The 27,908-nt window shown below is 41.8% G+C and overlaps 1 protein-coding gene across 1 annotated transcript; it reads left to right on the plus strand.

Moving 5' to 3' along the window:
• p3h1 (prolyl 3-hydroxylase 1) lies at positions 1-27,842 on the plus strand. Its single transcript, XM_080462607.1, has 15 exons — positions 1-610; positions 13,937-14,089; positions 15,692-15,881; positions 15,952-16,083; positions 18,299-18,438; positions 18,801-18,890; positions 18,986-19,038; positions 19,593-19,720; positions 20,030-20,157; positions 20,293-20,388; positions 21,577-21,727; positions 22,725-22,842; positions 22,929-23,004; positions 25,026-25,166; positions 27,043-27,842. The coding sequence occupies exons 1-15, from the start codon at positions 146-148 to the stop codon at positions 27,559-27,561; spliced, it is 2,580 nt and encodes an 859-aa protein (XP_080318733.1). The 5' UTR covers positions 1-145; the 3' UTR covers positions 27,562-27,842.
• The last annotated feature ends 66 nt before the right edge of the window (positions 27,843-27,908 follow it).

Here is a 27,908-nt window from a genome sequence, read left to right on the forward strand (position 1 = left end):
CAGGGGGTGCGGGTGCGGGGGGACTCCACTACTGAAACCCCACCTCCAGTCAACCTCCTGCAGGAGAAGGAGGACCTGACACCTCCTCTCTCTTCTCTGTCCTCCACCGCCAGCTCCCGGGTGTCTAATCCCCGCTCTCAGCGCCATGGAGCTCCGTTGCGCGCCGCTCGTCCTCTGGCTGCTCGCCGCGTCCTGCGCGCAGGAGGACCCCGGCCCGGCGTCCGGCCTGCTGCTGGAGCCCTACGACTTCCTCTTCGACACGGCCGTGGAAGCCTACTACAAGGGGGACTGGCTCTCGGTCATCCTCAACATGGAGAAGGCGCTGAGGAACAAAGCCACGGTCCGCAACGTGAAGGCTCAATGCCGGCTGAGCTGCGCCAACCTCACCGCCTTCGGCGCGCCGCTGGCCGGCCTGGGCCCGGCGGTTCCCGGGATCGGGTCCGTGGAGGACCTGGGCTTCTTCCAGAAGGTCCTGAGGCGAGCGGACTGCGTCAACTCCTGCGAGCTGGAGAAACTCGGGTCTCCAACTTTGCATCTCGTGAGTGAAGAGGTGGAGCTGGAGTTCAAGAAGAGGACTCCGTACAACTACCTGCAAGTGGCCTACTTCAAGGTAACGCGACTACGTCTGCACAAAGCCGCACTACTTCACTTTGTTTTAGTGAAAATCACCCTGTCTGAGAGTAACTGTGACTGCCGCCCCCCCCGAGCAGACAGACAGACAGAATGATCGGCAGACAGACAGCCGTGCCACGTCTCTAGGTGTAGTCAGCTCCTGTGCGCTCTGACGTGAGGACGCACAACTGAGTTGAGACTCCCTGCAGAGCATCCGGCTCCCTAAAACACTACATAATCTACAGTCCGGAACACTTCTGACCTGCACTGTGATCTAACTTCATTATCCTCTCAGATTTATTCTATTATGTTGTTTTGTCATGCCCCTGAACGCACCACGATGAAAGCAGGCCACAAAAATCTCTTAAGAAATCACCTTCAATCTCACTACTGTGCAGTTATGTAAAGTAGAGGTTTTCCAGCCCCGTTGGGCATCACCACTGATGAAGATTTTCCTCCTCTACAGTTAAATAAATTGATCACAAGTCAATAAAAAACAAGAACCAGGATCACAAGTTATTTCAGTTCAAAGGCAACAGAAAGCTCCAGATCTGCTGAATGTGCCGAATGTTTTCCTGGAAAGTGATACAAGTTCTTTATGAAAAAGTTTACATTTCATTTAATCTATTTTTTACAAAACAAAACAAGTTGAAAAATGTAAAGTGCTTCGTCAATATCTTATTTATTGTCATCCTGCGGCTGGATTGAACCCTCTGACACTCGATTTTGGCCCCATGGAAAATGTAACCTGGTTACGTTTTATCTGCCTCTTTTTGTCTGCATGCAGTCTTCAGGTCACGTGGCTGCAAAGTTACTCCTGACAGGAAGACAAAACATTTATTTAAAATTTTTTATAAACTTTATTAACAAAAATTCCAGGCAATGCCAATAACTTTGATAATACAATCCAAACATAGAAGACATACACACATCAACTAAACAACCATAAGATAAAACTGAACAAAACAAACAGAAACAAAAATAAATTAAAGCTACAAGCAGCGTTGGCCAGAACGCTGGCCCGTCGGGCTCGGCCCAATCACAACCTCTGGCCCCTTTAAACGTTATCTACCTGAAAATAGAATTAAGGACATCATTTTTACATGTCCTTAAAGGGGACATATCATGCTAAATCCACTTTTTTAGCCCTTAAATGCATTTTGTTGTATATTTAGAGTGTTTAGAAGTACAGAAAAGTTCAAAGTAGTCTCTTCAGGTGCTCCGTTGATATCTTTATATTCTGTTTTGGTCATATTTTGCGATCGGTTTCGATTTTTCTATTCTCTATTACGTTTTTTGAACAATGACGTCACAGTATTCTCAGCGGAACTGCCAAATTAGGACATCGACATTTCGAGCAATCCGCCATTTTTGTTTCTCGCTGCGATTTTGTAGTCCAACCGAAGTTACGAGAGGATAAGTGGAAATGTTCGGTTGTTGGATGTAGTAACCCACAAGCTTCGTTACACCGTCTCCCAGCATCAGAACCTTTTCGAAGTGCCTGGTTGAGTTTTATTTTTCACAGAAATGTACCCACATCTGTGGGTAAGGTCATTTTTGTGTGCGCGAATCACTTTAAGGACGACTGCTTCAACAACCTCCGCCAGTATAAAGAAGGATTTGCCGAAAGACTTCGTCTGATTGAGCGGTCAGTTCCTTCTATCTATGGAGACGACGAACAGAGCACTTCGGTAAGCTGTATATAACGCTAAAAAGTGTGATGATAAGACGTCCCTGTCATTGTTTTGTTAGCATTAGCAGTTGCACCGTCTTCATATGTTAGCGCTGTGTGCTCGTTTTAGATTATAATGTAACTTCTGTGTTAAATAGTCGTTGTAATACAGGCAGTATTGTAGTAGTGGGCATGGATGGAGAAGTTAGTGTAAATATAGTAACACACCATTGCGTTACATCCATATGAAGACGTTGTTCTGTAGGTGCATCATCGTCATTTTCATCTCGCTCCGCCGGGTCCGACTCTGGCTCCAACATGTATGGCTGGATGGACAAATCTTCCGTTGTTGACATTTTGTAAATAATGTGTGAATATAAAGTTTCTGCGCCGCTAGATAATTGTATCTGTTCTATCAAACTACAAAGATGGCCGAACAGGGTGACGTTGAACCGAGTATCACCTCTGCAACCTGGAGAGGAGGCGGGGTATGAAGTGTCTCATTTGCATTTGAAGAGACCGCCCCAAAACGAGTTGCTCTCAGAAGCGCATCAGAAAAGGGGTTGAAAAGGGGCCTGTGGAGCTCTAATAATGAGGAATTCAGACCCAAGCATTGCAGTTTCGCGTTGTATAGACCACAACTGTATGATTTATATGTAAAAAGGAAGGATTTAAAAGCATGATATGTCTCCTTTAATTCTATTGGCAGTCTTGATGAGGTGCCAAATGTTTGAGCGTGTTGAGTGGGTCAAATTTGGGCTAATTGCCAAATTTTCAGGAGTGAAAGAAAAAATATGACGAAACGCACAAAATACAATAGGGTCCTGGCCCCTCGGGCTCGGTCCCTAATGAAAGCTGCAAGCAGCCTTGATCGGGACTTCCTACTCTGGCCCGTCTGGGTCGGCCTCATCATGGCCTCATCTTGTAGGTGTGTGTGAATTGTTCATCACATTCACCCAGTCACGCTTTCACTCCAATGGGAGTGGTTTGGGGTTCGGTGTCTTGCCCACGGACACTTCAGCACACGGGCAGGTGGAGATTGGATTTGAACCTGCAATCTACCGATTGGGAGACGACCGCTCTACCAACGAAGCCTTTCCTGGACATTACATGGACGCAATAGAGGGAGTGACACCTTCTGGGATCAAACCCAAACCTCTTACATGACAGGTATGTGTCCTAACCACTAGACCAACAGTGCACATGTGCTTATGTCAAATCTGACAATACATTTATATATGACAAGCTCAAAAATGTATAATGAATCGATGTTATTCAGGGCACACGTTTAGTCACAATACTTTTTGAGTGATTACATTTATATCAAAATTTAAAGAGAATCTTTTTTGTAATTGAAGTGGGAGGAGAAGGGATTCGTTGGGTTTTTCTCTGTTAAAAACATCTAGAAATGACTGTGTTGTATTTGGTGCCATATAAATAAAGTTGAATTGAATTGATTTGAATTAATTAAGCCATTTCTTCTTTATGGCTTTATGATGTCATCTTTGGCGATATAAGAATATGATGCTCATTCCCCGTTGAGATTGTTCTCAAGGTATTACTTCCAGACTCCATTTAGTCGCATCAATAATGTGAGTAGAATGAAAAATAAGTACATTTGGTGAACTTGCATGACTCGTGAAAAGCTATTTTTTGGGGTGTAAAAAAGATCATTATCGATGTGTTAATACCATGAGTGTGTTGCTGATTTTCTGTGAAAAAGTGACAATATATTATTAGAAATATTTGCTGCAGATTCTAGTGGTGAAATGGAAAACCTGACGTTTCTTCCGTTACTTCCGAAAATGGACACCGACGAGGGTCAAATCCTCCATGACGTGCTCCAGATTTAGAATGTACGTTGTTAAATGCATTTTATAAGTCATTAGTATTTCCAGTAGAACCATGTAATTTTGTATTCCAAATATTTTTATTGAATTTTCAGTTTTATGGATTGTGACGCTCAAGCATCACAAATGCAAACTTTACATTACATGTACAACCACACAGACGCAAAGACAATAAACAACCCCAAAACAGAACAAAAAACAAAAACAAACAAACAAAAAAAATCATAAAAAAACAAAAACATATTACTAATAGAATGGGTTGGGAGTGGGGGGGGGGGTTAAGGGTCAAGGTTGTTTGTGCAGGCATGGAGAGTTCCTTGTTGAAATAATGCATAAATGACCGCCACATATTATGAAATTTCTTAGTACAGCCTGGTGAGGAGTATCTGTTTCTCTCGCTTTAAATGGGCCAGTACTTCCTCAAGCTAGCGTTTATGTCTTGGAGCCTTGGGGCTCCTCCAATTAACAAGAATTCATTTCCTGGCAAAGAGTGTGACCAAGGCAACCACACTTGCTTGATTTGTTGTAAGTGTAATTTCCTCAGGTGAGGTCCCAGATATTGCCATAATTGGATTGGGGCTGATCTATTTCTTATAAACAGAAGAGATGGAATCAAAGATAGACAGCCAGAAAGAGCCCCACCACAGACACAATTCAATTCAACTTTTTTGTATAGCACCAAATACAACACAGTCATTTCTGGGTGCTCTTAACAGAGAAAAGAGAAAGACCCAACAAATCCACATCAGCGAGCAGATTTATTTGCGACTGTGGAAAGGAAAAACTCCCTCAAACAGGAAGACCGGTTGGGGTGAGAGGATAGAGGAGAGGAAAGGATAGATAGAGAGATAGATTGAGGGGGACATACAAACGTTCGAAACACACCCTGGTTCGGGTAGGGGAGGAAGAGAGAGGTAGAGAGAGGGGGTTGGGGGGGGGGGGGGGGGGGGGGGGTTGTTTTGAAGCAACCCTCACTGTAAACTTTAGTAAATAGAAACGTTTTGAGTCTTGTCTTAAAAGTAGAGACTGTTTCAGCCTCCATAACTGAGACTGGGATCTGGTTCCACATAAGAGGAGCCTGAAAGTTGAAAGTTCTGCCTCTGTTATACCTTTAGAAAATCTAGGAACTTCCAGTAAGCCAGCACTCTGAGAACGAAGTGCTCTTCTGGGGAGATATGGGACTAACAGTTCTTTAAGATATTATGGAACCTGGTTGTTCAGAGCTTTATAAGTAAAAAGAAAGATTTTAAATTCTATTCTAGATTTAACAGGGAGCCAATGAAGAGAGGTTAGTATTGGAGTGATGTGATCTCTGATGCTGGTTCTTGTCAGGACTCAGCCAAAACATGTGACCGAGGGTGGCCTCGGTCTGGTGACATCTTTCACATCTTGGATCAATATTTGGATATACAGTAGTTTAGCTCGTCTGTTCCAGGAGAAATTAAGCCTGTGAAATATTTTGAATTGAATCAGACCATGTCTGATACAAATGGATGATGCGTTCACTCTACTCACTGCCAGTTGCCAGGTCATATCTGATATCTGTAGGCTGACATCCTCCTCCCATCTGGTCTTTATATGGTGAAGGGAAGGAGAAGCTGGCGTTTTTTTATTTTACCATATACAAATGAGCCTTTTGTTTGTGGATCCCTGTAAACACAATCATGAATCCAATCTTCCTCTATCGCTACTAGTGCAGCAGTTAATTTAAATTCTACACTAAAATACTTCAGTTAATGATACAAGCATCTAATTAGGCATTTATGTTCTCTAATGGCCACTTTTCAGAAATTTCCGGATGGCCACTAAAAATTTCAAAATGGCCGCAATTCTTTTCAAGATGGCCGCCCATCAAGGTTTTGATTTAATACCCATGTGCCGCTCATCATTTTTTTGACATTTGTTTTGTTTTTACATGCTTTTAGAAGCACAAGTAATGTGCAGTTCTCTTAAATATTCCTTATAGTACAAACAAACTAAGATGGCATCCAATATGGCAGCAATAATCTTCAAATTATGTTGTTTTGGGATTAGTAGAATGCACAAAATGTTATGTGCAATTTAGCAGTGTTTAATGCCATGGACATCCTTGAAACTACTAGTTTGTAAGTGTATGTATCTCCATTTATTTTCTAGGTGGTGGTGTTAGTGTAAAAGAGTGAATGTCAATGCACAACCAGGGCACACTGGTGACTTCACTGCTGTGAAACTCAGCATGGGGTTCAGTGTCAGCTAACGTTGCTTATATATGCTGTGCTTAGCTTTACTAACTTTAACATAGTAGACTAGTACGAGTTGTAGTGTAGCTTAGTTTAGTTTCACAAATGTTGTCTAATAGCCCCATATCAATCAGCTGGTAGAAAGTAGTTGGTAGGTTTAGTTAGACAGCCTCACCTGAATTGACAGGGTGTGCCAGTGCGGGAGAGCCGAGCCAAAGGTATGGCAATGCATGACCTTCTCATGTACTTACCCGGATGGTGTACACATCACACGGGAATTAAATGGCACTGGATGAATGATCGGGCTAGGTGTAGGTTTCCTGAACCCAGTGGTATCCCATACGTCAATGTGCATTTCATTTAAGTCTTTCCCTGCTGCACTGAGTGAGGAAGGAAGACTGTACACTTGCCAGAAGTCTCAGTTGACCTGTATCCTTGAAACGTATGCCCCATCGGTTTACCAAGAACCTGAGGCAGATGTTCTCATTGTAGATGGCTCAGCTCTGGTCCATGCCCTGCCTCCCAAAAGATCGAAGACATTTGAAGATTATGCAGCTCTCGACTTCCTGCCAGTAATACACATGTACAGTAGCAAATACCAACTGACACATCTAGTCTTTGATGTGTACTGCCCAACAAGTCTTAAAGCTGAAACCAGGTCCAAACGTGGCCAGGGGGGAAGACGCAAAGTAACAAACAAGAATGCAATTCCATCTAACTAAGGGAAACTTCTTGAGACACAGTGACAATAAGACTGAATTGTACCACTTTCTTGCTGACAAGGTTGCTCAAATGTCTGCTACAAACTTGGTGATTGTTACAAAGGGATCGGCTGTCCTGAGCACTGGTGAAACTGATCTTGATGGGCTGGATGGATGCTCTCACGAGGAAGCTGACCGCCGACTCTTTGCGCATGCCAAATATGCTGCAGAACATGGGAGCCAATCCATCATGATCAAGGCAAATGACACAGATGTTGTTGTCTTGGCACTAAGTGTCTTCATCAGCCTTCAAGAATCTGGGCTGCAGCACATGTGGGTATCATTTGGACAAGGCCAGAACCTCCGTTGGATATGTGTGCATGACATGATCCATGATGTTGGCCAGGATAAGGTCAAAGGCTTGCTATTCTTTCATGCCTTTACAGCAGGGGTCTCAAACGCGCGGCCCACGCGACAATATTTTGTGGCCCGCACCTTGCTACGAAAGTATAACGTTATCGCAGCCCGCAATTGGAGTGGACCTCCAAGGGTGTGAAGTGAGAGTAAACGTTGTGTTGTTGTGTATATTTACTTGAGTAAGTTCATGAACTTTAAAGGTTTGTTGGCTGGAAGCATGGGACATAACACATCTTTTGCAAGTAGTATAAATTCAGTGGACAATAGTTTCGCTTTTACGGTAGACAACATTGGGAATTGGTTTGATAAGTACATCTTTTCCACTAATTAATCCATAAAAGTTTAGCTTCTATTTTGACATCAACCAAACCATGGCAGCATCAAACCCCACACAAAATCCTCTTCACTCCTGGTTGCCCACCCACAACTGATAAACCAAACTAAACTAGATGAATTAACTAACTACATAAACAAAGCAACAAAAACACAACACAACATAATCATTACCAACACTACAAACCTAAAATAACCCCCAACAACAGTTAAAACGCAACGTACAGAAACTCCCATGATGCACTGCAACGATCTGCTCCGTGATCGTGGAGCGTTTTCCCTCCTACAGTTGAGGCCTGTGACCTGGAGATCCTGGAAAAGTTTGTCATCCTAATGTATGAGAGGTCTAGCACAGTTGCAACTGTGGATGAGGCCAGGCTTGACATGTTTGCCAGAAAACAAAGGCCTTATGAGTCAATCCTACCAACCAAAGCAGCTCTACTCCAACACACCAGACGTGCTGCCTACCAGGCTGGCTGTGTTTGGGCCCAGGCAACCCAGTGTCAGCCGGAAGAAATTAACCCTGCTGACTGGGGGTGGCAAAAGGTAGATAAAGAATGGCAGGTCGATTGGACTGCGATTTCTCCAATTGCCAAGAGCTACTAACAGCTCACCAAATGTTGTTGTAATTCTGTCTGTGACAGGTGCAAGTGCTACAGATTAGGTCTCACCTGTACTGCTCTCTGCAGTTGCAAATGTGAGGTGTAGTTGCATACTGTACACACATAGTCATTTTGTTGCCAAGAAAGGATATATGACATTCCTTGTCTTATCTCCACAAGAGTAGCCTTAGCGTTGCAGTCATGACTGATAAACACATACACATCTTCACAGGTGTGTGGATGGTGAATCATATGAATTACCAAAGTTACAGAAATGCTGTCAGTGAAAATATCCACAATATCCATGTTCATATTTAACTGCAATACATACCTACATTTAAAAATCCATATTTTCAATGTTATGGCTCATATATTAATTTTTGTTGTTGTTGCTCTTTCACGTCTGTAGAAGTGCCTATGCATTGTAGCTCAAGAACCATAATAGATACAGAAATACAACTGGTACCAAATTGTCTGAAATATTCAACTTTATATTCGACTTTCATACATTATTGGGGCATAAAACCAACGCCCTTGGAGTTACAAAGGAAAAACCGAATTCTTTGGCGGCCATCTTGGAATTTGGGTCGCCATTTTGAATTTTTGGGTGGCCACCCAGATGTTTTGATAGAGTGGGTTCTGGAGAGAATATGTACGAAATTTCATGCTTGTATCACTATTTGAACTATTTTTTTCATTTATTTGCTGCACTATACTAATGAGGGTGAAAAGCATGCTTTAATGTAGTTTTGAACCTGCATATATCTGAAGAAATGAGTGTTTGGAATTCCGAAATGTGCCTTTACATAGTCAAATGAGATAAAAAGACCATCTTTAAAGAAAACCTTTACACATAAGAGACCTCTACTTTTCCACAGCTTAAATTCTGGAACTGTGAGGGATGGAGGAAAGAAGGGGTTGGTGAGAATGACACTTGACACAAGCGGTTTCTTATGTCCAAAATGTACTCTAAATTGTAACCAAATCCAGAAAGAACCCCCTATTACTGGATTATTTGTATGGTACTTTCAATGTCTGCATGTGTTAGTGGCACCTCAAGTGTGCCTATGTCGAACAATGTAATTTTGGATGTAAAGAAATGAGAGGGAGATTGAAGACCACAATAACATTTACTAAGGTACTGTAAAAATCAAATTGAGCAGGTGTAATAATTGTCTTTGCTTGTGTTTTACAGTATACTTGTGGTGCTCCCACAATAGACAGACAAATTCTGGCGACTCGAGTGATGGGAGTCGCAGCAAAGAGTTTGAACACTCGGAAAAACAACAAAGAGAAAATCAGCGCTCTAGAAAAGGAGCTAAACAACTTGAACAAAGAAGAGAAAAATGCCAAGGTGAAATCTTCTGACAAAGACATGGAGGTGGTGTGCACCTCTGATAGAGGAGGTGCAGCTGGAGGAGCAGCACCTGCAGGAGAAGCAGCTGGAGGAGGAGCAGCTGGAGGAGAAACAGCTGGAGATGAGAAGCAGGAGATTAGGAGCAGGAGATTAGGAGCAGGGGGAGGAGCAGGATAAGAGAGAGCAGACAGGAGGAGGAGCAGGAGAGAGCGCAGGAGGAGGAGGGGCAGGAGGACCAGGAGAAGAGAGCGCAGAAAGGAGGAGGAGCAGGAGATAGAGCAGTAAGAGCAGGATAAGAGAGAGCAGAAAGGAGGAGGAGCAGGAGGAGAGAGAGCAGAAAGAAGTCGCAGGAGAACGAGATAGAACAGTAATAGGAGGAGCAAGTGAAGAGAGAGGAGAAAAAGAAAGAAGACAACAGAGAAAGATCTTATCATGAGGAACCTGAGACCACAACCCCCACCCCTCCCCCACCAGAGCAAAGGAGTGTGTTGTTAAGAAAATAAAACATGTTAAAAACATTAAATACTGCTGCGTGATGAGTCTTGTTAGAGTCCAGGATGTAACAACCACCCTACATGTGACAACCACCTGAATTGTTCTAGAATATACTGTTAGAACAATTCAGCTTGTTTTTTTATTTTGGCTCGTCGTTACATATTGGGCTCTAATACGCCCGGCTAACACCTCCGCTCACCCAAACCACCAAAATAAAAATTAAATGAAAAACATGTCGACACCTAAACACTGCCACTGCTTTTCTACATTATTAAATAGGAAAAACCTTCACTCTGTTTAACCAATTTCACAACAAATGTAAATACATCTTGTATCATGTTATGACCGCAGGCTGAGCTCTGCATGAGGCTGCATTGCGCTCCGCTACGAGACACATCATTAATATTTTCTACCCACAGAACTGCCCCCGGCTAGCTCAGTTGGTAGAGCATGAGACTCAAGGTAGAGGGTTCATGTCCCACGCCGGGCGCCCCCTTCCCGTGGGCTCACCACCCACAGGAAGGTTCTTAATCGGTGCAATGTGATCTGGGTGACAGTGCTCAGACTGCCACCCCTGTGACCCGGAAACAGATAAGCGGTAGAAAATGAATGGATGGACCCATTTAATAGGTTTTTGAAGTCGATTGATATTCGTGCTCAGAGTAGCTAGGGTTTGCAAATCTTATTTTGAAAGGCAAATTGCGGACTTCCTGTCAGATTTAGGTCAGGGGTACCAGCACATGATTTGTAGGGCTCGTTGAGACGAACAATTGAGTTTTGGTTTGATCTCGCTATGACATTCCTACGGGCCGTGGTCACCGTTTAAGTGTTTTTGGTGGCCGTTGTAGTGTTTGTAGGTGACGCTAGAGAGCACAGTTTGGCACTCTGGGGGTTATCTTTTACTTTTTCTTATAATGTTATCCAGTGTTAATGAGCGTGCAAAATTTGGTAAGTCTTTGAGCATGTTTAGGGGGTCAAATATTTTCTCCTTCAGAGGTTGAAGGCCTTTTTTGGAAGAAAATCGTACTTTGAAAGGCAAACTGAGGACTTCCTGTCAGATTTAGGTCTGGGGTACCGGCACATGATTTTAAACTCTCGATGAGATAAAGATGAGTTTTGGTTTGATCTCTCTATGACATTCCTACGGGCCGTGGTGGCCGTTTTGGTTATTCTAGGTGACACTAGAGAGACAATTTAGCACTCTGGGGGTTAATCTTTACATTTCCTTAATTCTATCGGCTGTCTTTATGAGCGTGCCAAATTTGGTGAGTTTATGTGCAAGCTTGCTGCAAAAAAAGAATAATAAGAAGAAACATTACAAAAACAATAGTGCCCTGGCCTCCAGGCCTTTCTGCTCGGTCCCTAATAAAAAAAAAGGAAGACAAAACATGGCGGACATCTGTTTATTTTCGGTGGAAATTGATATATCTTAAGATCGCTTGTGGCTGTAGCTTCATTTTGAGAGCTTTTCTCGCGACAAATGTAACTTTTTTTTGATATAGCAATTTCCACCGAAATGTTCGATTTTGTGAGCTTTTTTGTTCAATGTAGTGAAATGACAACGTTTTTTTAAGCTGTGGACAAACTTAGATGTTCATATTACACAGTTTGGAGCGAGACTGAGTTGACGATATTTGTTTTAACCAGAGTACTCACAACGCTTCACAGTTATATTTTTTAAAAACATTTTCTGAGCAAAAAGATTTTTCATAGTTTCTGATGTGACTTCTGTATTTGGAGAAAGTAGTGAGTCACGGTACAAAGTTTGTCTTTCATTCAGTTGTTTTGATTCACAGTTCTACTGTGTTCATGATTCAATCTGTTATATTTCTAACAAGGCTGCAGATCAGAGCTGTCAAAGACATTTTAGTTGAGGCTACATTCAGCACAGTTTCACCCATGAGTCGACCACACCGGTAAGATACTGTCATATTAGCCTATAAATTAGAAATTTAAAGTTACTTTTTTTTGTGTTGCAGAGTATACGTGATGAAAATGTCTATAGTTTCACAAAAACCAAACAATTACTCCTAAAAAAGAGTACAATCTCAAGCCAATTTTAATGACACCTTCTGGTGCAAAATATAGTGAAATGTCCAGAAAACTTCTTCTATAGCTGTTGCATTCTGGGTATTTTTAAAAACTACTTTATGAGCAACCAGGTAGCCAGCTTTCATGGCAGTCTCACTGATACCTCAGCTCAGTATTGTGTCAAAAAGTCTGAAGAAATTTGTTTAAAACAAGCAAACAATGTTTTCTTTGAAATGTTTACATTTTGCTTGGTGGTTTAAGTGATTGGAGCCTTCAGCCAGTTTTGCCCCATGGGCCTCCTGTGTGACACCCCTGCTTTAGCTGCTGGGTAGACTTAATGCATAAATCTTTTAAATGTTCCTACACAGCTGAAAAGATCTCGTCACACAAGCTGTCTTATTTAAAATGTCTCATATGCCGTGCTGTTAGTTTATATATCTCAGATGAATTTATATCGTATAATCTCATGCAGTCAGGCATTAACAAGTCAGGAATGTTCTGGCTTTTGACGCAGCAGCAGTGTTACTTTTAGCTGCTGGATGTGTTTTAATTCTTCATATTCTCAGAGAATAACTGCTCCTTCAGTCGTATGTAAACTCCGTCACAGGGTTTCTCCGTGTGTGTGATTGGTCAGATGCTGCAAACTCCGCCCCTTTCATGTGAACACGCACACGAAGGTCTGTGTTGAACCAGTGAGTTGATAACCTGCTGGTTTGTAACGGTTATCAGGATCAGGTGTGTCTGGATGAGTCAACCCAGGAAACAGAGAGGATCCTGGATATGTTGATCAGGGTTCGTAGTACAGGCCTCAGTTTCTAATGAGTTTTTGCGGGACTGAATGTTCTGTTTAGAATCCCACAGAATGAGAGAACTTATTCCACTTTATTTCCTGCTCACTAGTGGTTCAGAAAGTCGAATCTTGGGTCCTTTTCCATCCGTGTGCTTCTCATCGTGTTGGCAGCTGCGTTTCCATTAAAAAAAAATGCAGGAGAAACATGAAGCCAATTGACCAACATTTATTTCCTCCTTCAAAGTGGTTGGATAAACCAAATCTCCCAGTTTGAAGAGGGAACAGTGGAGGATGTTCTCACTCTAGCATCATTTCTAATGTTTGTGAATCGTGAGAGGATCCATCAGGCGTCAGCTGCTTCATCACACCTAAAGTTTTTTCAGAAATGATTCCTTGTCTCTTATTTTGTCCACACAGCAGAGCAGTGGTTCCTGACCTTTCAGATTTAATCTAATTTTGACAACCTCAAAGCCACAAAAGCACCAGATTTCCAAAAATGCTAATATTTAGTTTTTATATTTACTGTGTATAGAATGTACTTTTTATTTAATTGATTGTGGCCAACTACTACGAAGAAGAATATGTTGGACGTGAACAATATTTCATCACCTTTCATGTTGTAAAACGGCGTCATTTAACTTCCTCTTCAACTCTTTTGAGATTTTTGTCCTGAGTCATCGTGCTTGTGACTCCTACAGTAGTAGTGAAGTTTTACTGCCAAACAGACTGTGACCACTACTAATTCTAACCATATTACTGACAATACAAGTAACTATCACATGTAGTTCAGTGTTTGATCAGTTTCCAGCTGGAGGTGATTGGACTCTGAGCTGAGCAGAATCTCTGTGTTTCCTCAGATCAATAAGCTGGACAAAGCAGTGGCTGCTGCCAACACCTTCTTCCTGGCCAACCCCAATCACATGGAGATGAAACAGAACCTGGAGTACTACAGGATGATGGCCGGAGTTCAGGAGGGAGACTTCAAAGATCTGGAGGCCCCGACGCACATGGTGAGAGCAAGTCTGGTAACATTTGTTCTGGAGTCATCAAGCAGCCTGATTGTTCACTATTAACAGTTTGCTTCAGTGACACTTTGTGCTGCGTCGTCGTCATACAGCATTAAATAAAAAGAAGTACAAAGCTCCAAACACAATGGACTATATGTGACTTCCCGGGGTTGTATAATGATATGATATGATATGATATGATATATTATTATGTTATGTAATATAATATATCACCAGGTTATTATTGTCATATCAACATGTGCGATATACATATTGCTACTTGCTGACACCGAGTACCGATATGAGTACTTGCATGCCATTATAATTTCATTGTGTTTAATTTTCATCTGATGCTTTCAAATGTCAGATATTTAACTCAATCAATCAATCAAACTTTATTCAAATAGCACTGTTACTACATGAAAATGCAGCACAAAGTGCTTTACAGGGTGAAAACAAAATATAAATGGTTACACATACCCCCCCACTTGTACACCCCCTGCTGTTGTTTATACATATCAAAAGTAAATAAATGAAAAAATTACATTTCTAAAGTCCTACAAGAGTTAAAAAGGGGACATTAGTTAAAAGCTTTAATAAAAACAATGGTCTTGATCCTGCTTTTAAAAACATGAAGATTCCGCAGCCCTCAGGTCCTCATCAGGCTGAACTCACATGTAAACCTTAACTGTGTAGTTTTCTTGGCCTTGGCATTTCAATAGATATAGAATAGATGGACAAATAGATAATAAGTTCATTCATTCATTTTCTCCCGCTTATCCGTTTTGTGGGGGCAGCAGTCTGAGCACTGTCACCAGATCACATTGAAACATTAAAAATCTTTCCTGCGGGTGGTGAGCCCACGGGAAGGTGGCGCCCGGCGTGGTACATGAGCCCACTACCTTGAGATTAGAGTCTCACGCTCTACCAACTGAGCAAGCCGGGGGCATAAGGAAAGTTGTAAGTGCTATATTACATACATTTTTACCAATGGTTTATTAAACATTATTAATCTTCCATGAGTTTGTCGAAGTTCATACTTTAATCCAAGTATCCCGAGTCTTCCTCTGTTCAATAGAGACTGACGGCATGTGTTATGTGCTGTTCTAACAGATCTGAAACTCTTTATCATGTAGCATGTAGCACAGCTTGGAGTAAAATCCTCCTGATCCACTGATCAGTATAACAACTGAGCAACATCAGGCTAACTCTGCTGGTCTAAATGTCTCTGGTGATTAAGTTGCTGGTGTTGTATCAACTATTTTTCTCCTCCTCTAGATATTTTGTCAGAACATAATTTACAGTCTGTCTTACTTTTATCATTCTCAATAATATTAAAGAATCTCCAAACCATGGACCTCGTTGGTCTTCTGTTGTCTACCGGCTGCTGATGCATGACGTCATGAGATATTCCATGCTACATTGAACATGATACCTGATACTGGTATCGATATCGGTATCGGTGCATTGCATCTTGTTATTCATGTCTCCATACACAGTGCATTCATGCTCTGCAGATTAAAAAGTACAGAATTTTAATTAACAAAGAAATGTGCAAATTATTACAATTATTTCAATTATTGTTGTGCTGCTCTTTATTCATAGGCAGAGTTCCTGCTGGGTAAGAGCTACTACAGCGACGACTCCTTCGGGCTGGCGGCGGAGCACTTCGAGGTGGCCGTGGATGAGTACTTCCCCGCTGACAAGGAGTGCAGGGCGTTGTGCGAGGGAGCCTACAACTACGACGGGTACAACTACATGGAGTACAGCGCCGACCTGTTCCAGACCGTGACGGGTGAGGAAAGCTCCAGAAAGTCATGCAGGTTTTGAGTAGCAGTCTGTGTGAGTGTGATTGTGTGTGTCAGATCACTACATGCAGGTGCTAAACTGTAAGCAGCACTGCTCCGTGGAGCTGGCCTCCACCGCTGGACGGGACAAACCCTTCGAGGACTTCCTGCCGTCACTCTTCAACTACCTGCAGTTCTCCTACTACAACAGTGAGTCTTAGCCCAAACACAAGCTTTACAATTAACACACAACCTGCATGTTTAAGTAAGCTTTCTGAGGTGACGGTTTCGATTTCAAGCCTCTTCGTGGAGACATGAGGCAGGTGTCAAATTACAAGCACTGGATACTGGTTATTGATGTTCAAAAAGTAACATTAAAATGCTTGTTGCTTTCCTCTGATTGTCCAGCTAATAGGATGCCTTTTCTGAAAAAGGACATTACTTTTCTGAGGGGAAAGTTTAGATTTGGAGCTTCTATGTGCAGACATGAGGCAGGTGTCAAATTACAACACTCAGTACTGGATGCTGGTTATTGATAGTCAAAAAGTGATGTCAAAAAGGTTGTTCATTTTCTCTGATTGTCCAATAATAGGATCCTTATCTTCCAAAAGCAACAAGCTTCCCTTTTATGGTTAAAATCAATTTTGCCTCTTGTTTTCAACTCCAACAGTGAGTCTCAGCTTGGTGTTTTCTCTCCCAAACACAAGCTTTCCAAGCTGAACAACCTGTATGTTTAAGTAAACTTTCTGAGGTGAAAGATCAGATTGAGAGCTTCTGCATACAGACACAAAGCTGGTGTCAAATTACAAGCACTCAGTGCTGTTTATTGATAGTTTTGGTTCTTTCCTCTGACTGTCCAGCGAATAGGAAGCTTATTTTCAAAAAACAGCAAGCTTTCTGACATTACTTTTTAACTATCTATAACCGGCATGCAGTACTGAGTGTTTGTAATTTGACACCTGCCTGCGGTCAACTATCTGTTGTTCTCTTTTTACAACAGGAAGTCTCAGCTTTTGGTATTTTCTCTCCCATTCATAAGAGTTCCAAATAAGACTCAATGTTTAAGTAACCTTTGAGGTGAAAGTTCAGAATTAGCTTCTGCATGCAGACATGAGGCAGGTGTCAAATTACAAGAACTCAATACTGCATGTTGTTAAACAATAATGAAAATTTTCTGCTTGTTGATAGCATTCTGTTTTAGCAAAAATAATCTTTTTACATTTTTAATTTCATTTTTGTGGACATATTGTGTAATTTGTATATACAATACATTTTTCACACACATAAATGCTGTTCTTCAAATAAACTAAAGTTGATAGGCTCAGAATTATTTTTGACTAAAAATAGTAACTCAAGAGTTTCTCTCCGCATATGCTGATGTTTTGTTTTTTACTGTTTTGTGAGTCAACAGAATGAATATATAACACATCAGTAACAAGCAGTGATACAAAACCATTGAAAATTAGTGCAAGATCCATCAATCCATCCAGAAAAAACATGCTTTGTTTCACCGACTATATGGTCGAGATGCAAGTTGGCGGAAAACACATCATCTTCCTGTGATGATTGAGGGTGTGGGCATTGAGGTGGTCCAGAGTTATGAATATCTGGGGGTTCATCTGGACCATAAACTGGACTGGTCGGTACATACAAGAGAGGACAGAGCAGACCTTTCTTCCTCAGGAAGTTAAAATCCTTTGAAGTCTGCAATGTACCATTTTTATCAATCTGTGTTGTGGCAAGTGTGGTATTTTTTGCTGTTGTGTGCTGGGGCAACTGCGTGACGGCTAGAGAGAAGAACCGACTGGACAAGCTGGTCAGGAAGTGGATCAGTGATGAGGAGGGGTGTCAACACTGTTGACGAGCTGGTGGAGAAGAGGATGAGGAGCGTACTGCAGGCCATTCTCAAGAACAGTGGCCACCCCCTGCACAACACAGTGGTCACTCAGAGAAGCCGCCGCAGTGACCGACTACTCTCCATGAGCTGCAGCACTGAGAGGTTCAGGAGGTCGTTTGTCCCGGTGGCCATATGACTGTATAATAGACTTTTGTAATGTACATTTTATATCACTACTGACTGTAGCTTTTCTAACTTGTTTTTTCTTTATTATTACTATTATTTTTCTACTGGTGTGAGAGTGTTTACTTATGAATGGCATACACTGGATGATGCTGGACATCTGAATTTCCCCAATTGGGGATGAATCTATGTATCTATGATCCAATTTACTAGTCGCAGAGGCTGCCAACTTTATCAGCATTTTAAAAAAACATCACCAGCAGACTCGGACAGCGGCTGAATTTATGTCGGGTCGCTTTACTTTTATTTGCGTCACATTCACACGCACGTGCTCACATTGTTTTCGATGTAACACTTTTCTTCCTGCTATTCACCATCTTTGCGTGGTGTCCTCTCGCCCTCCAGGTGAGAAGTATGAGCAGGCCATAGAGTGCGCTAAGACCTACCTGCTGTTCCACCCTGAAGACGTAGTCATGAACCAGAACCTCAACTATTATTCTGTGGTGCTGGGCGAAGACAAAGCAGCAGACATATCAGCAAGACAGGTACAGGGAGTCTCTGTTCTGTACAGTTTAATCATAAATCATTAATTAAAGACACAACTAAAGCTCTGATGGTAAACTAAAGCTCAAAGACATCTGAGCTGCTGTTTAACCCTTTATAGTGCATTGAAACAATCAGAAATCAGGATCATTTCAATACTCACACATTGTTAAAGCATATTTCCTGAACTACTTTCTGTGACTTTTTATAATCCGTTTTAAAAGTCTAAAAATGTTAAACTGACCAAAATGACAGTTTAAGTCACAACTTAAAAAAAATAGCTAATAAAGTTTCATTTCAAAGTGCAGCCATTACTGGAGTTTGTGTGTTGTTGTCGTTGTTAAGAAGTGCGTTGTTCTCCCAGGTGGTGAAGCAGTACATCCAGCAGTCCTTACTGGAGAAAGAGCTGCTCTACTTTGGTTATGAAGCTTTTGGAATCACCTTTGTTGATCCAGTGAGTCAATAAATAACTTTTTTGTCCTCACGTCTTGCAATGTTTCTTCTGAAAAATCAATAATGTTTTTGGTTTTTTGTCATGTTTGTTTTCAGGACACGTGGACTCCTGAAGACGTGATGCCAAAGAAGCTGCAAGAAAAACAGAAGTAAGATTTAAGAGACTGTCAGCGGATCCAAACTTTTTCATTTTAATGTGAGAGCTTCCCAGATTATCTCTAAGAAAGCCTGCAGACCCTCCCAGAACCCTCCAGAACCCAGCAGAATCCACCAGAACCGCTCTTATCCTTTAAATTTTAACTTAAGAGTTTTTCTTTGTTTTGGTATATTTGATGAAAATGTCTACATTTTAACAAAGAAATTAACAATTACTACAGAAAGTGACTACAATCTCAACATAAAGCCAATTTTATTTAAACTTTCAAAGTTTGATAGCAACCAGGTAGCCAGCTTTCATGGGAGCATCACGATATCTCTGCTCGGGTCTCAGTGTTGGGACCAAAACTCTTAAGAAATGTGTTAAAAAAATCAATGTTTTCTTTGACATTCTTACAATTTGCTTGATGGTTTGTCTGGATTGGAGCTTCCTGCTGGCTGGATTTGGCCCACAAACGTTATGTTTGACACCCCTGGTGTATGTGAAAGATGGATGGATGGATGGATGGAGAGCTTTGTGTTAGCATGTGACCTATGTGTGTTTCAGAGCTGACAGAGAGACTGCAGCCAGGATCACAGAGGAGATTGGAAACCTGATGAAAGAGATTGAGACGCTGGTTGAAGAGAAGAAGAAGGATTCCACTGATATGGCCAAGGTTATTGTGCCAAAGGAAGGTAACACATCACTTTGCTGCTATTAGTTGAAATAAATCAACTTGGGGAGAACTGAGGCTCCGTTTACATGACAATATTTCGAGTGAAACTGCATAGTTTTTGCATTTTCATTTTGGGAGACGTGTCCTGTTTACTCATCAATGTTTTGAAAACGACATCCGTTTACAAAGAAACAGCAGAAACATTGAAAATTATGTAAACTTTTCTGTTTACACTTGAAACATTGTTGTGTGAATGGGGCCTGGATCTTTCTCTTGACAGTGTTCTGACTCCTCTACTACTTTTAATGTGTGTCCCTGCATCCTGCAGGTGGCGCTCTGCTGCAGGACGACGTCCGGGTGACGATGACGTCGCAGCAGCTGAACGGCTCCCAGCGGGTGCTGCTGGACGGCGTGATCAGTGACGACGAGTGCCGGGAGCTTCAGCGCCTCTCCAATGTGAGTGGCCTGAAGAGCGGCGCTGCTCGCAGCTCCTTGTGAACACATTCTTTTCACGTGTTGACAACTGGCTTGTGGTTTCCATGTTGTGTCGGCTGCACTCATCACTGGGTTGTTACTGTGCTCCTCTCCCAGGCTGCTGCAGAGAAAGGGGACGGCTACAGGGGGCGACCATCCCCGCACTCCCCCAGCGAGCTGTTCCAAGGCGTCACCATCCTGAAGGCCGTCAAGGTCTGTAGCATGTGGGGATGTGTCAACTGTCTTTGTCTTGTTTATGTTTCATATTTGTACAATGTCAATTTCAAACAGTGTCCCTAAATGCAAAACCCACCTCACAGTCAACAGATCAGATCTAAAAGTCATTTGACCTCTGTACAGCCGCAGTCCCACTGCGCTGTTTGTGCCAGGATGGAACAGAGTGGGACGGGTTTTCGTGCGGCCCCACTGAGAAAAGTTGTGGATGGTATCGTCACCCCTCCGTTGCGGTACAGAGCACAATGGAACGGGTCTCATAAGGAAAACGACAGTGCAGCCGTCTGCTGATTGATAGTGACGCTCATCACTCTCGACAAGCCGCAATATTTAAATATCCCATCGGCCGTAAACGAGATGTTGCATCTCAAGGGGCTTTCCTTACAATAAATTCTTCTGCAAATTCTTCCCGTTGTTGTTTAAAAACGCCGCTTTGGGCTCACTGGTTGTTTTGTTAACTCGGTCTATTGAAACGTCCTGGTATTCCGATGAGTTGCAGACGCTCCTCTCAGTAACTGGAGATGAGGAGATTCAGCAGGAGCTGGACGCTGCTGTTCACAATGAGAAATTTTCCACTGTGTCACAGAGAAAGGAGGCCTTACTAGACCTCATCTCTACAGGTACCAAGAGATTCCTTGAGGAACTACTTGCTGGAGTTTTGGGAGAAATGTCCTGTTCATGTCTTATGATAATGATGATAATCAGTCCTGTGGCTTCTTTGCTAGTTTTCCTCTAGTGATGTTGCAACGGTTTTTATTAAGGTGAAAGATCAAGGATGGTTTAAACATGAGGCCCCGTTTACACAACAATGTTGTTTTGTGGGTTCATTCACACCACAGCAGTGCTTGAAAACACAGGCTGTTCAGTATAAGAAGAAACAACAACACTCACTGGTGGCCCAACATTAAAATCACATAGTTTTCTGTGTTTCTGCCGTTTCAGTGTAAACGGACAGCGTTTTCAAAATATTGCCGCATAAAACTTTCCTGAAACGAAAAAGCAAAGATGATGCATTTTCACTTGAAACGTTGTCGTGTGAACGGGGCCTGAGTTATGGAGCAAAAACTCCCTCTGAGGGATTTTGTGAGCACTGCAGTGTCCTCCTGATCTCCACTCCACGCAGACTCGTACTGTCCTTGCACTGAGTTGTGTTCTTGCTCCCGACAGCTCGGACAAGAGGGTAAAGTCCCGCTGAAGAGCACTCGTCTGCTCTTCGATCTCAGCGAGAAGGTGAGGAAGGTGCTGGAGTCCTACTTCAGCCTCGAGACAAAGCTCTACTTCTCATACTCCCACCTGGTCTGCCGCTCCGCCATTGACGGTAAATCACGCACTGCTGAGCTATCATTACCATTTATTTTTTTTAACCCTTCTAGGTCTTTCTTGAGGTGTTTGCTCTTTTTTCCTGGTTCATGTGTGAAATAGTCCCTGAAACCTGTCAGTCACTCAGTAGACAGGTAAAATAAACTCAAATAATTTGGCTCCAACAGCCAATCAGCTATAAATGTAAGATTGTTAAAGTGCCATCCCTGCATGCGATAAGTTCCTGCCTCCTCTGAGAAGCAACATGATATCAAATTAGGTCCGACTGCTCCGACCCCATCCTGAATTCAGAAGATAAATGGCTTCAGGATTGCAGGCGTGCTTGTTCCTGTTGAAGTCTGAGCCGAAAGCCAGAAGGAAAAAACTGGAAGTCAGCATGTCTGATTGGATGGAATCAGCCTTCCTGTTGTACACATCTGTTAGTGTGTACTGTTGAACTCTCACAATGTTACTGCTCGTCCTAATGTCACTGCTTAGTGCATTATAAGACGTGATGCTGTCCGCACAGATTCAATATACGATCCATAAAATCATCAGAAACTAATTGATGTGGATCTCAGAAAGTTTCGTTGGCCTTTTTTTGTGAAAATTGATGTTATTATCAAGAATAGTCCCGAGATATTTATAGTTATGCACAGCGTTCACTGTCTGGCCAAATGATGGTTTTTATGACTGTTGTGGAGCGTCTGTCTGAAATCAGTGCACATGTGCTTGGTTCTCTGTACGCTGAGATGAAGAAAAGCATCATCACACCAGGCTGCAAATTCATCAATGACCAGACCATGGGAATGTTCATGGTCATAAAGAAGGCTACTACAGAGTGGTCAGAAAAGTTGATCACAATGGATATTGTCTTATCTTTAGTGTTCATTGTTTCTCCTGAGCAGTTACATTAGGAATAAATACTCCTACAAGTCATAAAGGTCAGAAAAGTGAATGCAGTGGGAAGGAAGCCTGAAGCTTTGTAACTTCTCAGTGTGATGTGATTCATTCAGAGAAACAGGAGAGCCGCGACGACCTCAGTCACCCCGTCCACGTAGACAACTGCCTGCTGGTGTCCGAGCTCAATGAGTGTATCAAGGAGCCGCCGGCGTACACACACAGAGATTATAGGTGAGCCGAAATGCCATTGAGCTGCTGATGAACTCACACATCATCACGATCACATGCCGACACACTTGAATGTGTCTCTCCTGCAGTGCCATCCTTTATCTCAATGACGACTTTGAAGGAGGAGATTTCATTTTTACCGAGCTTGATGCCAAAACAGTCACGGTAAGTCAATTTCTAACCGTCTATTGAACCCTAATGACATCTGTCCTGATCCTCAACCAGTGGTGCAAAGCGCATTAAAGAGCCATTTGTGTGTTGTTGTTGTTGTTGTTTTAATTCAAATATGTCAGAATCCCAGCTGGAGTCCATCTGGAAAAAGGTTTGAAGAAGTGGTGAAATATGCTTCAATTATAAAGCTCATCTCTCAGTACAGTTTAATCAATCACCCCATTTGCACAATGTTTCAAGTGAAATTGCATCGTTTTTACTTTTTCATTTCAGCATGAAACCACACTCACATGCAGCAGAGAATAATGGACTCTAAACACTAACTAACTGGGAGAACACAGACACTTTAGTGGACAGACGACCAAGTTGGATTTTTATCACGGTGACTGTCAAAATAAAACTACCAAGTCCAGAAGAATATGGACTGGGAGTCATGACACCATGAAGGAAACATTGTTCTGATTGTCCAGCTACTGAGCATGTTACTATGACTGTCGGAGGCGGAACATTTTCAAAAAGTTGTTTTCAGTGGCTTTGAGTGAACACCAAGCAAAGAAATCAAAATATCACTGAGCAACGTAAAGCTTTAGAAGAATTTCAACCACTTCAAAGAATTGAACGTCTTGATGAAATTGGTTGAAAAAACGTATTGGACTTGGAGAGCATGAACAACCTGTGGTCTCATCATGACTCTTACTATACAGTACAATGTCTATTGTACACGGGATACCAATATATACCAATGTAATACCAATACCTCCAACGAAGCATGGTGGCGGCAGCATCAAGCTTCTTCTCAGTCAGAGTTGAGGGATGTTGATTTAGGAGGACATGGACGACTTGTGGCCTAAGACATAGTTTTCAAAAGTGTTGATGCTGGAGGAAGGTTAAAAAAACATTTTGACTTGATGTAAATTTCAATTATTTTTAACTGTTGTTAAACCAATTGCATTTTTAGTTTGTGTGCAGCTATTCAGTTAGCTGTACATCTTTAATCAGGAGCTTCATTTCTCAGTCATTGTTTATTAGTTTATTACAGTTTGACCTCCTTGAAGAAAGGATGAAACTTTTGTGGCCCTCAGCAAGATGCAAGTTTCGCTGTTCTACTGTGAGATAAAAGACACAAAGAGTGTGAAAGTAAATCCCAGGGTGAACAGTGAGCTTTGCTTTACAGCTCAGCTCCTCTTCACCAATACAGTGGGTACAGTGAAGCATCACTGCAGCTGCCTGTCCCAACTTGTGGCCGATCTCACCATCCCTCCAACTCTCCTGAATAAGACCACAAGATACTTATATACCCTCCTGCTTTCAACCATGGACCATAAACATGTGATGTGCACTTTTACTCACGTCAGACATTTTCAAGCAGAAGTTGCATCTCATTGCAACCAACTGTATCACTGTAGAAATGCAGTGAGAATAAGTTTTCTTGATCCTATTACGCTAAAGCAGATCTCACTGTCTGATGGCTTCCAGATGTCATTGATAAAAAAAAAAAAAGAAGTGTCCAAAGATTTATTTCAGGAGAATTGTGTTAATTGAGGGGGCAAAAGTCATGGGCATGTTTCATTAGGGGGGTTGGCAAACTGTTTCATGTCCTCTGAGCCAGAACGCCTCCTCCTCCATCAGCACCAGAATACATACAGAATATTGCTGCTCAGAGTGTGTCAAACAATATAGAAAAGATGATAGATATAAATGCAAATGAGTTAAATGCCTGGTTAAAACTGTGGGTCTTAATTTTGGTTTAAATTATCTCCACATAATTACCACAAAACATTTTCAACGTCGCACTGAAATAAGGATTTTATCAGTTTGTAATTAAGTAATTGTCTTTTTTTCAACTTAATCATTTGTAATGTTGAGACTCATGATTCACTCAGTTTGTGTTCTTTTGCCCCGACTGATGAAAAATCGCATGTTAAAAAAGTGTGGAAAAGGAAATAATGCTGAGGATGTGTTCATTTAGTACAAACAGCAGCACATCTTTGAACACGTGTCTTGAACTTGCCCAGGCTGCGGTGCGTCCGCAATGTGGCCGTGTGGTGGGATTCGGAGCCGGGAAGGAAAACCCTCACGGGGTCCGAGCTGTCACCAGAGGTCAGCGGTGTGCTGTGGCGCTGTGGTTCACTTTGGACCCGGCTCATGAGGAGAAGGTAAGGACCTGCTTCAATGATCATTTTGACTCATTCAATCCCTCAGAAACAAACACATTCGATTGAGCAAAGGTGGCTCTTGTGTTATTTCACTTACATGGGCTTCTTTTTTTCCTCTCTTTTTTTTTTTTTACCAGAAAGTGTTACCTTTATATCATCCATCACTTTTCTAAATGGGACATATCGAATGATTTTAGACATTACTATCGACTGAATCTTGGCGGCTGTTGGAGGCTTGTATTTATTTTAACAGAAAAGAAAATGTTGAGCTATTTGGAAAAAAGTAAATCTAGATAAAGATAGTGTATTGTAGAGGCAGTGTTATACTGTCAAGCTCTTAGAAGCAACGTAGTGTTGATGCAGAGGCTGCATAGAGGTGGTTCACTGCAACACATAGCCTCTGAATATGGAGTATGATTTAGGCTTTATGGCAAATATTAAAACTTGTATCGGTACTCTGCATCGGGACGTAGCTGACGGTTAGTACTTGTATTGTTCTCGTCCTTTAAAAAATTGTTATTGGTTATTTACTGAAATGTGTTTTGTATTTCAAATATATAATGATGTCCCCCGGCTAGCTCAGTTGGTAGAGCATGAGACTCACAATCTCAGGTTAGTGGGTTCGTGTCCCACGCCGGGCGCCACCTTCCCATGGGCTCACCACCTGCAGGAAGGTTCTTAAATGGTGCATTGTGATCTGGGTGACGGTGCTCAGACTGTCACCCCTGCGACCCGGAAACGGATAAGCGGAAGAAAATGAATGAATATATAATGATACAAAACTGCATACAGTAGCAAATCTATTTCTACTTATTCTTTAATATCTAATTGAAGCCTGTTAAGAAGCTAACAATGAAACAAACTGGTACTCTCTTCTCGACAGACACATGACAGTACTTGTGCTCATATTTTGTATTTTGATTATGATGAAAATATGAGCACAATAGTTTTTGCTGCTCATGCAAAAAGGCCTCTGCTTCTCTTGCAACTCTTCCTCTGTCTGCTGCTTCTGTTTTTCTTACTGAAAATTCAGATCTGTCTTGCAAAGAGCACAACTGAACTTAGAGACGTTTATTATTAAAAAACAGGGCATTCTGTTGTCCTTCAATGTTGTGAAGTTTGTAGGCCTTCACTGAAGTTAAATGTACATGAGCATGGTGATTTTTCTTGTCGACTGGCAGAAATATGCAGAAAATGTTCAAAGCAGAGTTTGTTAGACCAGTGGTGTTCAACGTGCGGCTCTGGAGCCTCATGTGGCTTTGCAACTCCTCTGTGGAAGCTCCATGAAGCTGTCATGAAGCAAACATTTGTTTTCATTTTATTTTATTTGCATTCTACACTGATATATTATTTTTTTAAATGGCTGATCTTGATAAAAACTGCTAAATAAGGTGAAACTACTCAAAATACAGAAAAAATGCTCATGCTTAAGGTAAACGTGAAGTATAGGTTTTTTTGGGAATAGAAAAAAGGTGAAGAAAAGAAGAAAAAAACAGATTGAAGAAAAAAAAGGAAAGGAGAAAAGACAAAAAATTAGGCAAAAGAAGTAGTGCTAAAACTGCTCTAACAATCAGGAAATACACAGTGGCTAAAATTAGCAAAAGAGGCTAAAATAACAAGCCAAAATAAATGGCTAAAAAGAGAAAAATGTTTTTTATTTAATAACCAGAAAATTGGTCAAATATATCTTAATTGTACCTTCATGAATGCAATGTCAGTTTTTGTTTATATAGTAATATTTTTATATAATGGTTTCTCCATTTCAGATAATTAACATGTTTTGTGGCTTCAGACAAATTTGATCTGATAGAAAATGCTGAAAACGGCTCTGTTGAGACTGAACCAGATCCTCTCTTGTTCTTCTTGATTGTTTTAGGAGAGAATCGAGGCTGAGGACATGCTGAAGATGTTTTCCACCCCTGTGAATGAAGAGTTCACAAAAAACAACTCAACAGGTGTTTCTGAGCCTCGAGCAGCAGAAAGTCCTCCACCAACCGACCGGGAGCCAGCGGATGAACCGCGAGACGACAAAGGAGTCGGGGAAAAAACGGCTGCAGCCAAACCAGTGGAGTTGTCCAAAGACCCGCCTGCAGCCAAACCAGCGGACTCGTCCAAAGACCCGCCTGAAGCCAAACCAGCCAGTAAAGTGGTAGCTAAAACCAAAGCTGCCCCCAAAGCAAAGGTCAAAGCCAAAGACCAAGCAAAGGCTAAGACCACGGGTAAGGGTAAAGCTAAACCTGCGGCCAAAAACGACGGCAAACAGACGGGTAAATCAAAAACCAAGCAGGCGGATAAAAAGGACACAAAACCAGCTGCCAAAAAGACAGTAAAAGCTGCGGCGAAGAAGGAAGCAGCATCGGCGTCGGACTCTCAGAAAGACAGAGAGGAGCTGTGATCACACAGCCTGTTTGACTGTTTTACATCATGTTTTTCTACAAAGTTTTCTCTGTGGGTGCTTGAATGAAAACACTAAATTGTGGTTTAAAAAAACTGCTGTTTTACATTAAAATAATAAAGGTCCAAATGATACTTTTCTACAATGTTGCTAAAGATCCAGTAAAGTGGTTGGAATCACTGTAGCTAAAATTATTGGGCCTTTGTGATGAGAACGAAGTGGAATATCAAAAATGTCCAGATCCAATGTGTGACTTGATGAAATAAAAGTGAGGTTTCTGAGATGTGGGTATTTTTTTTTAAGGAAAAAAGTAATGTTGTACTGCAGACTGACACTAGGGGGCAGCA

Source organism: Lipophrys pholis, assembly GCF_963383615.2.
Source record: "Lipophrys pholis genome assembly, chromosome: 4".
NCBI lineage: Eukaryota > Metazoa > Chordata > Actinopteri > Blenniiformes > Blenniidae > Lipophrys > Lipophrys pholis.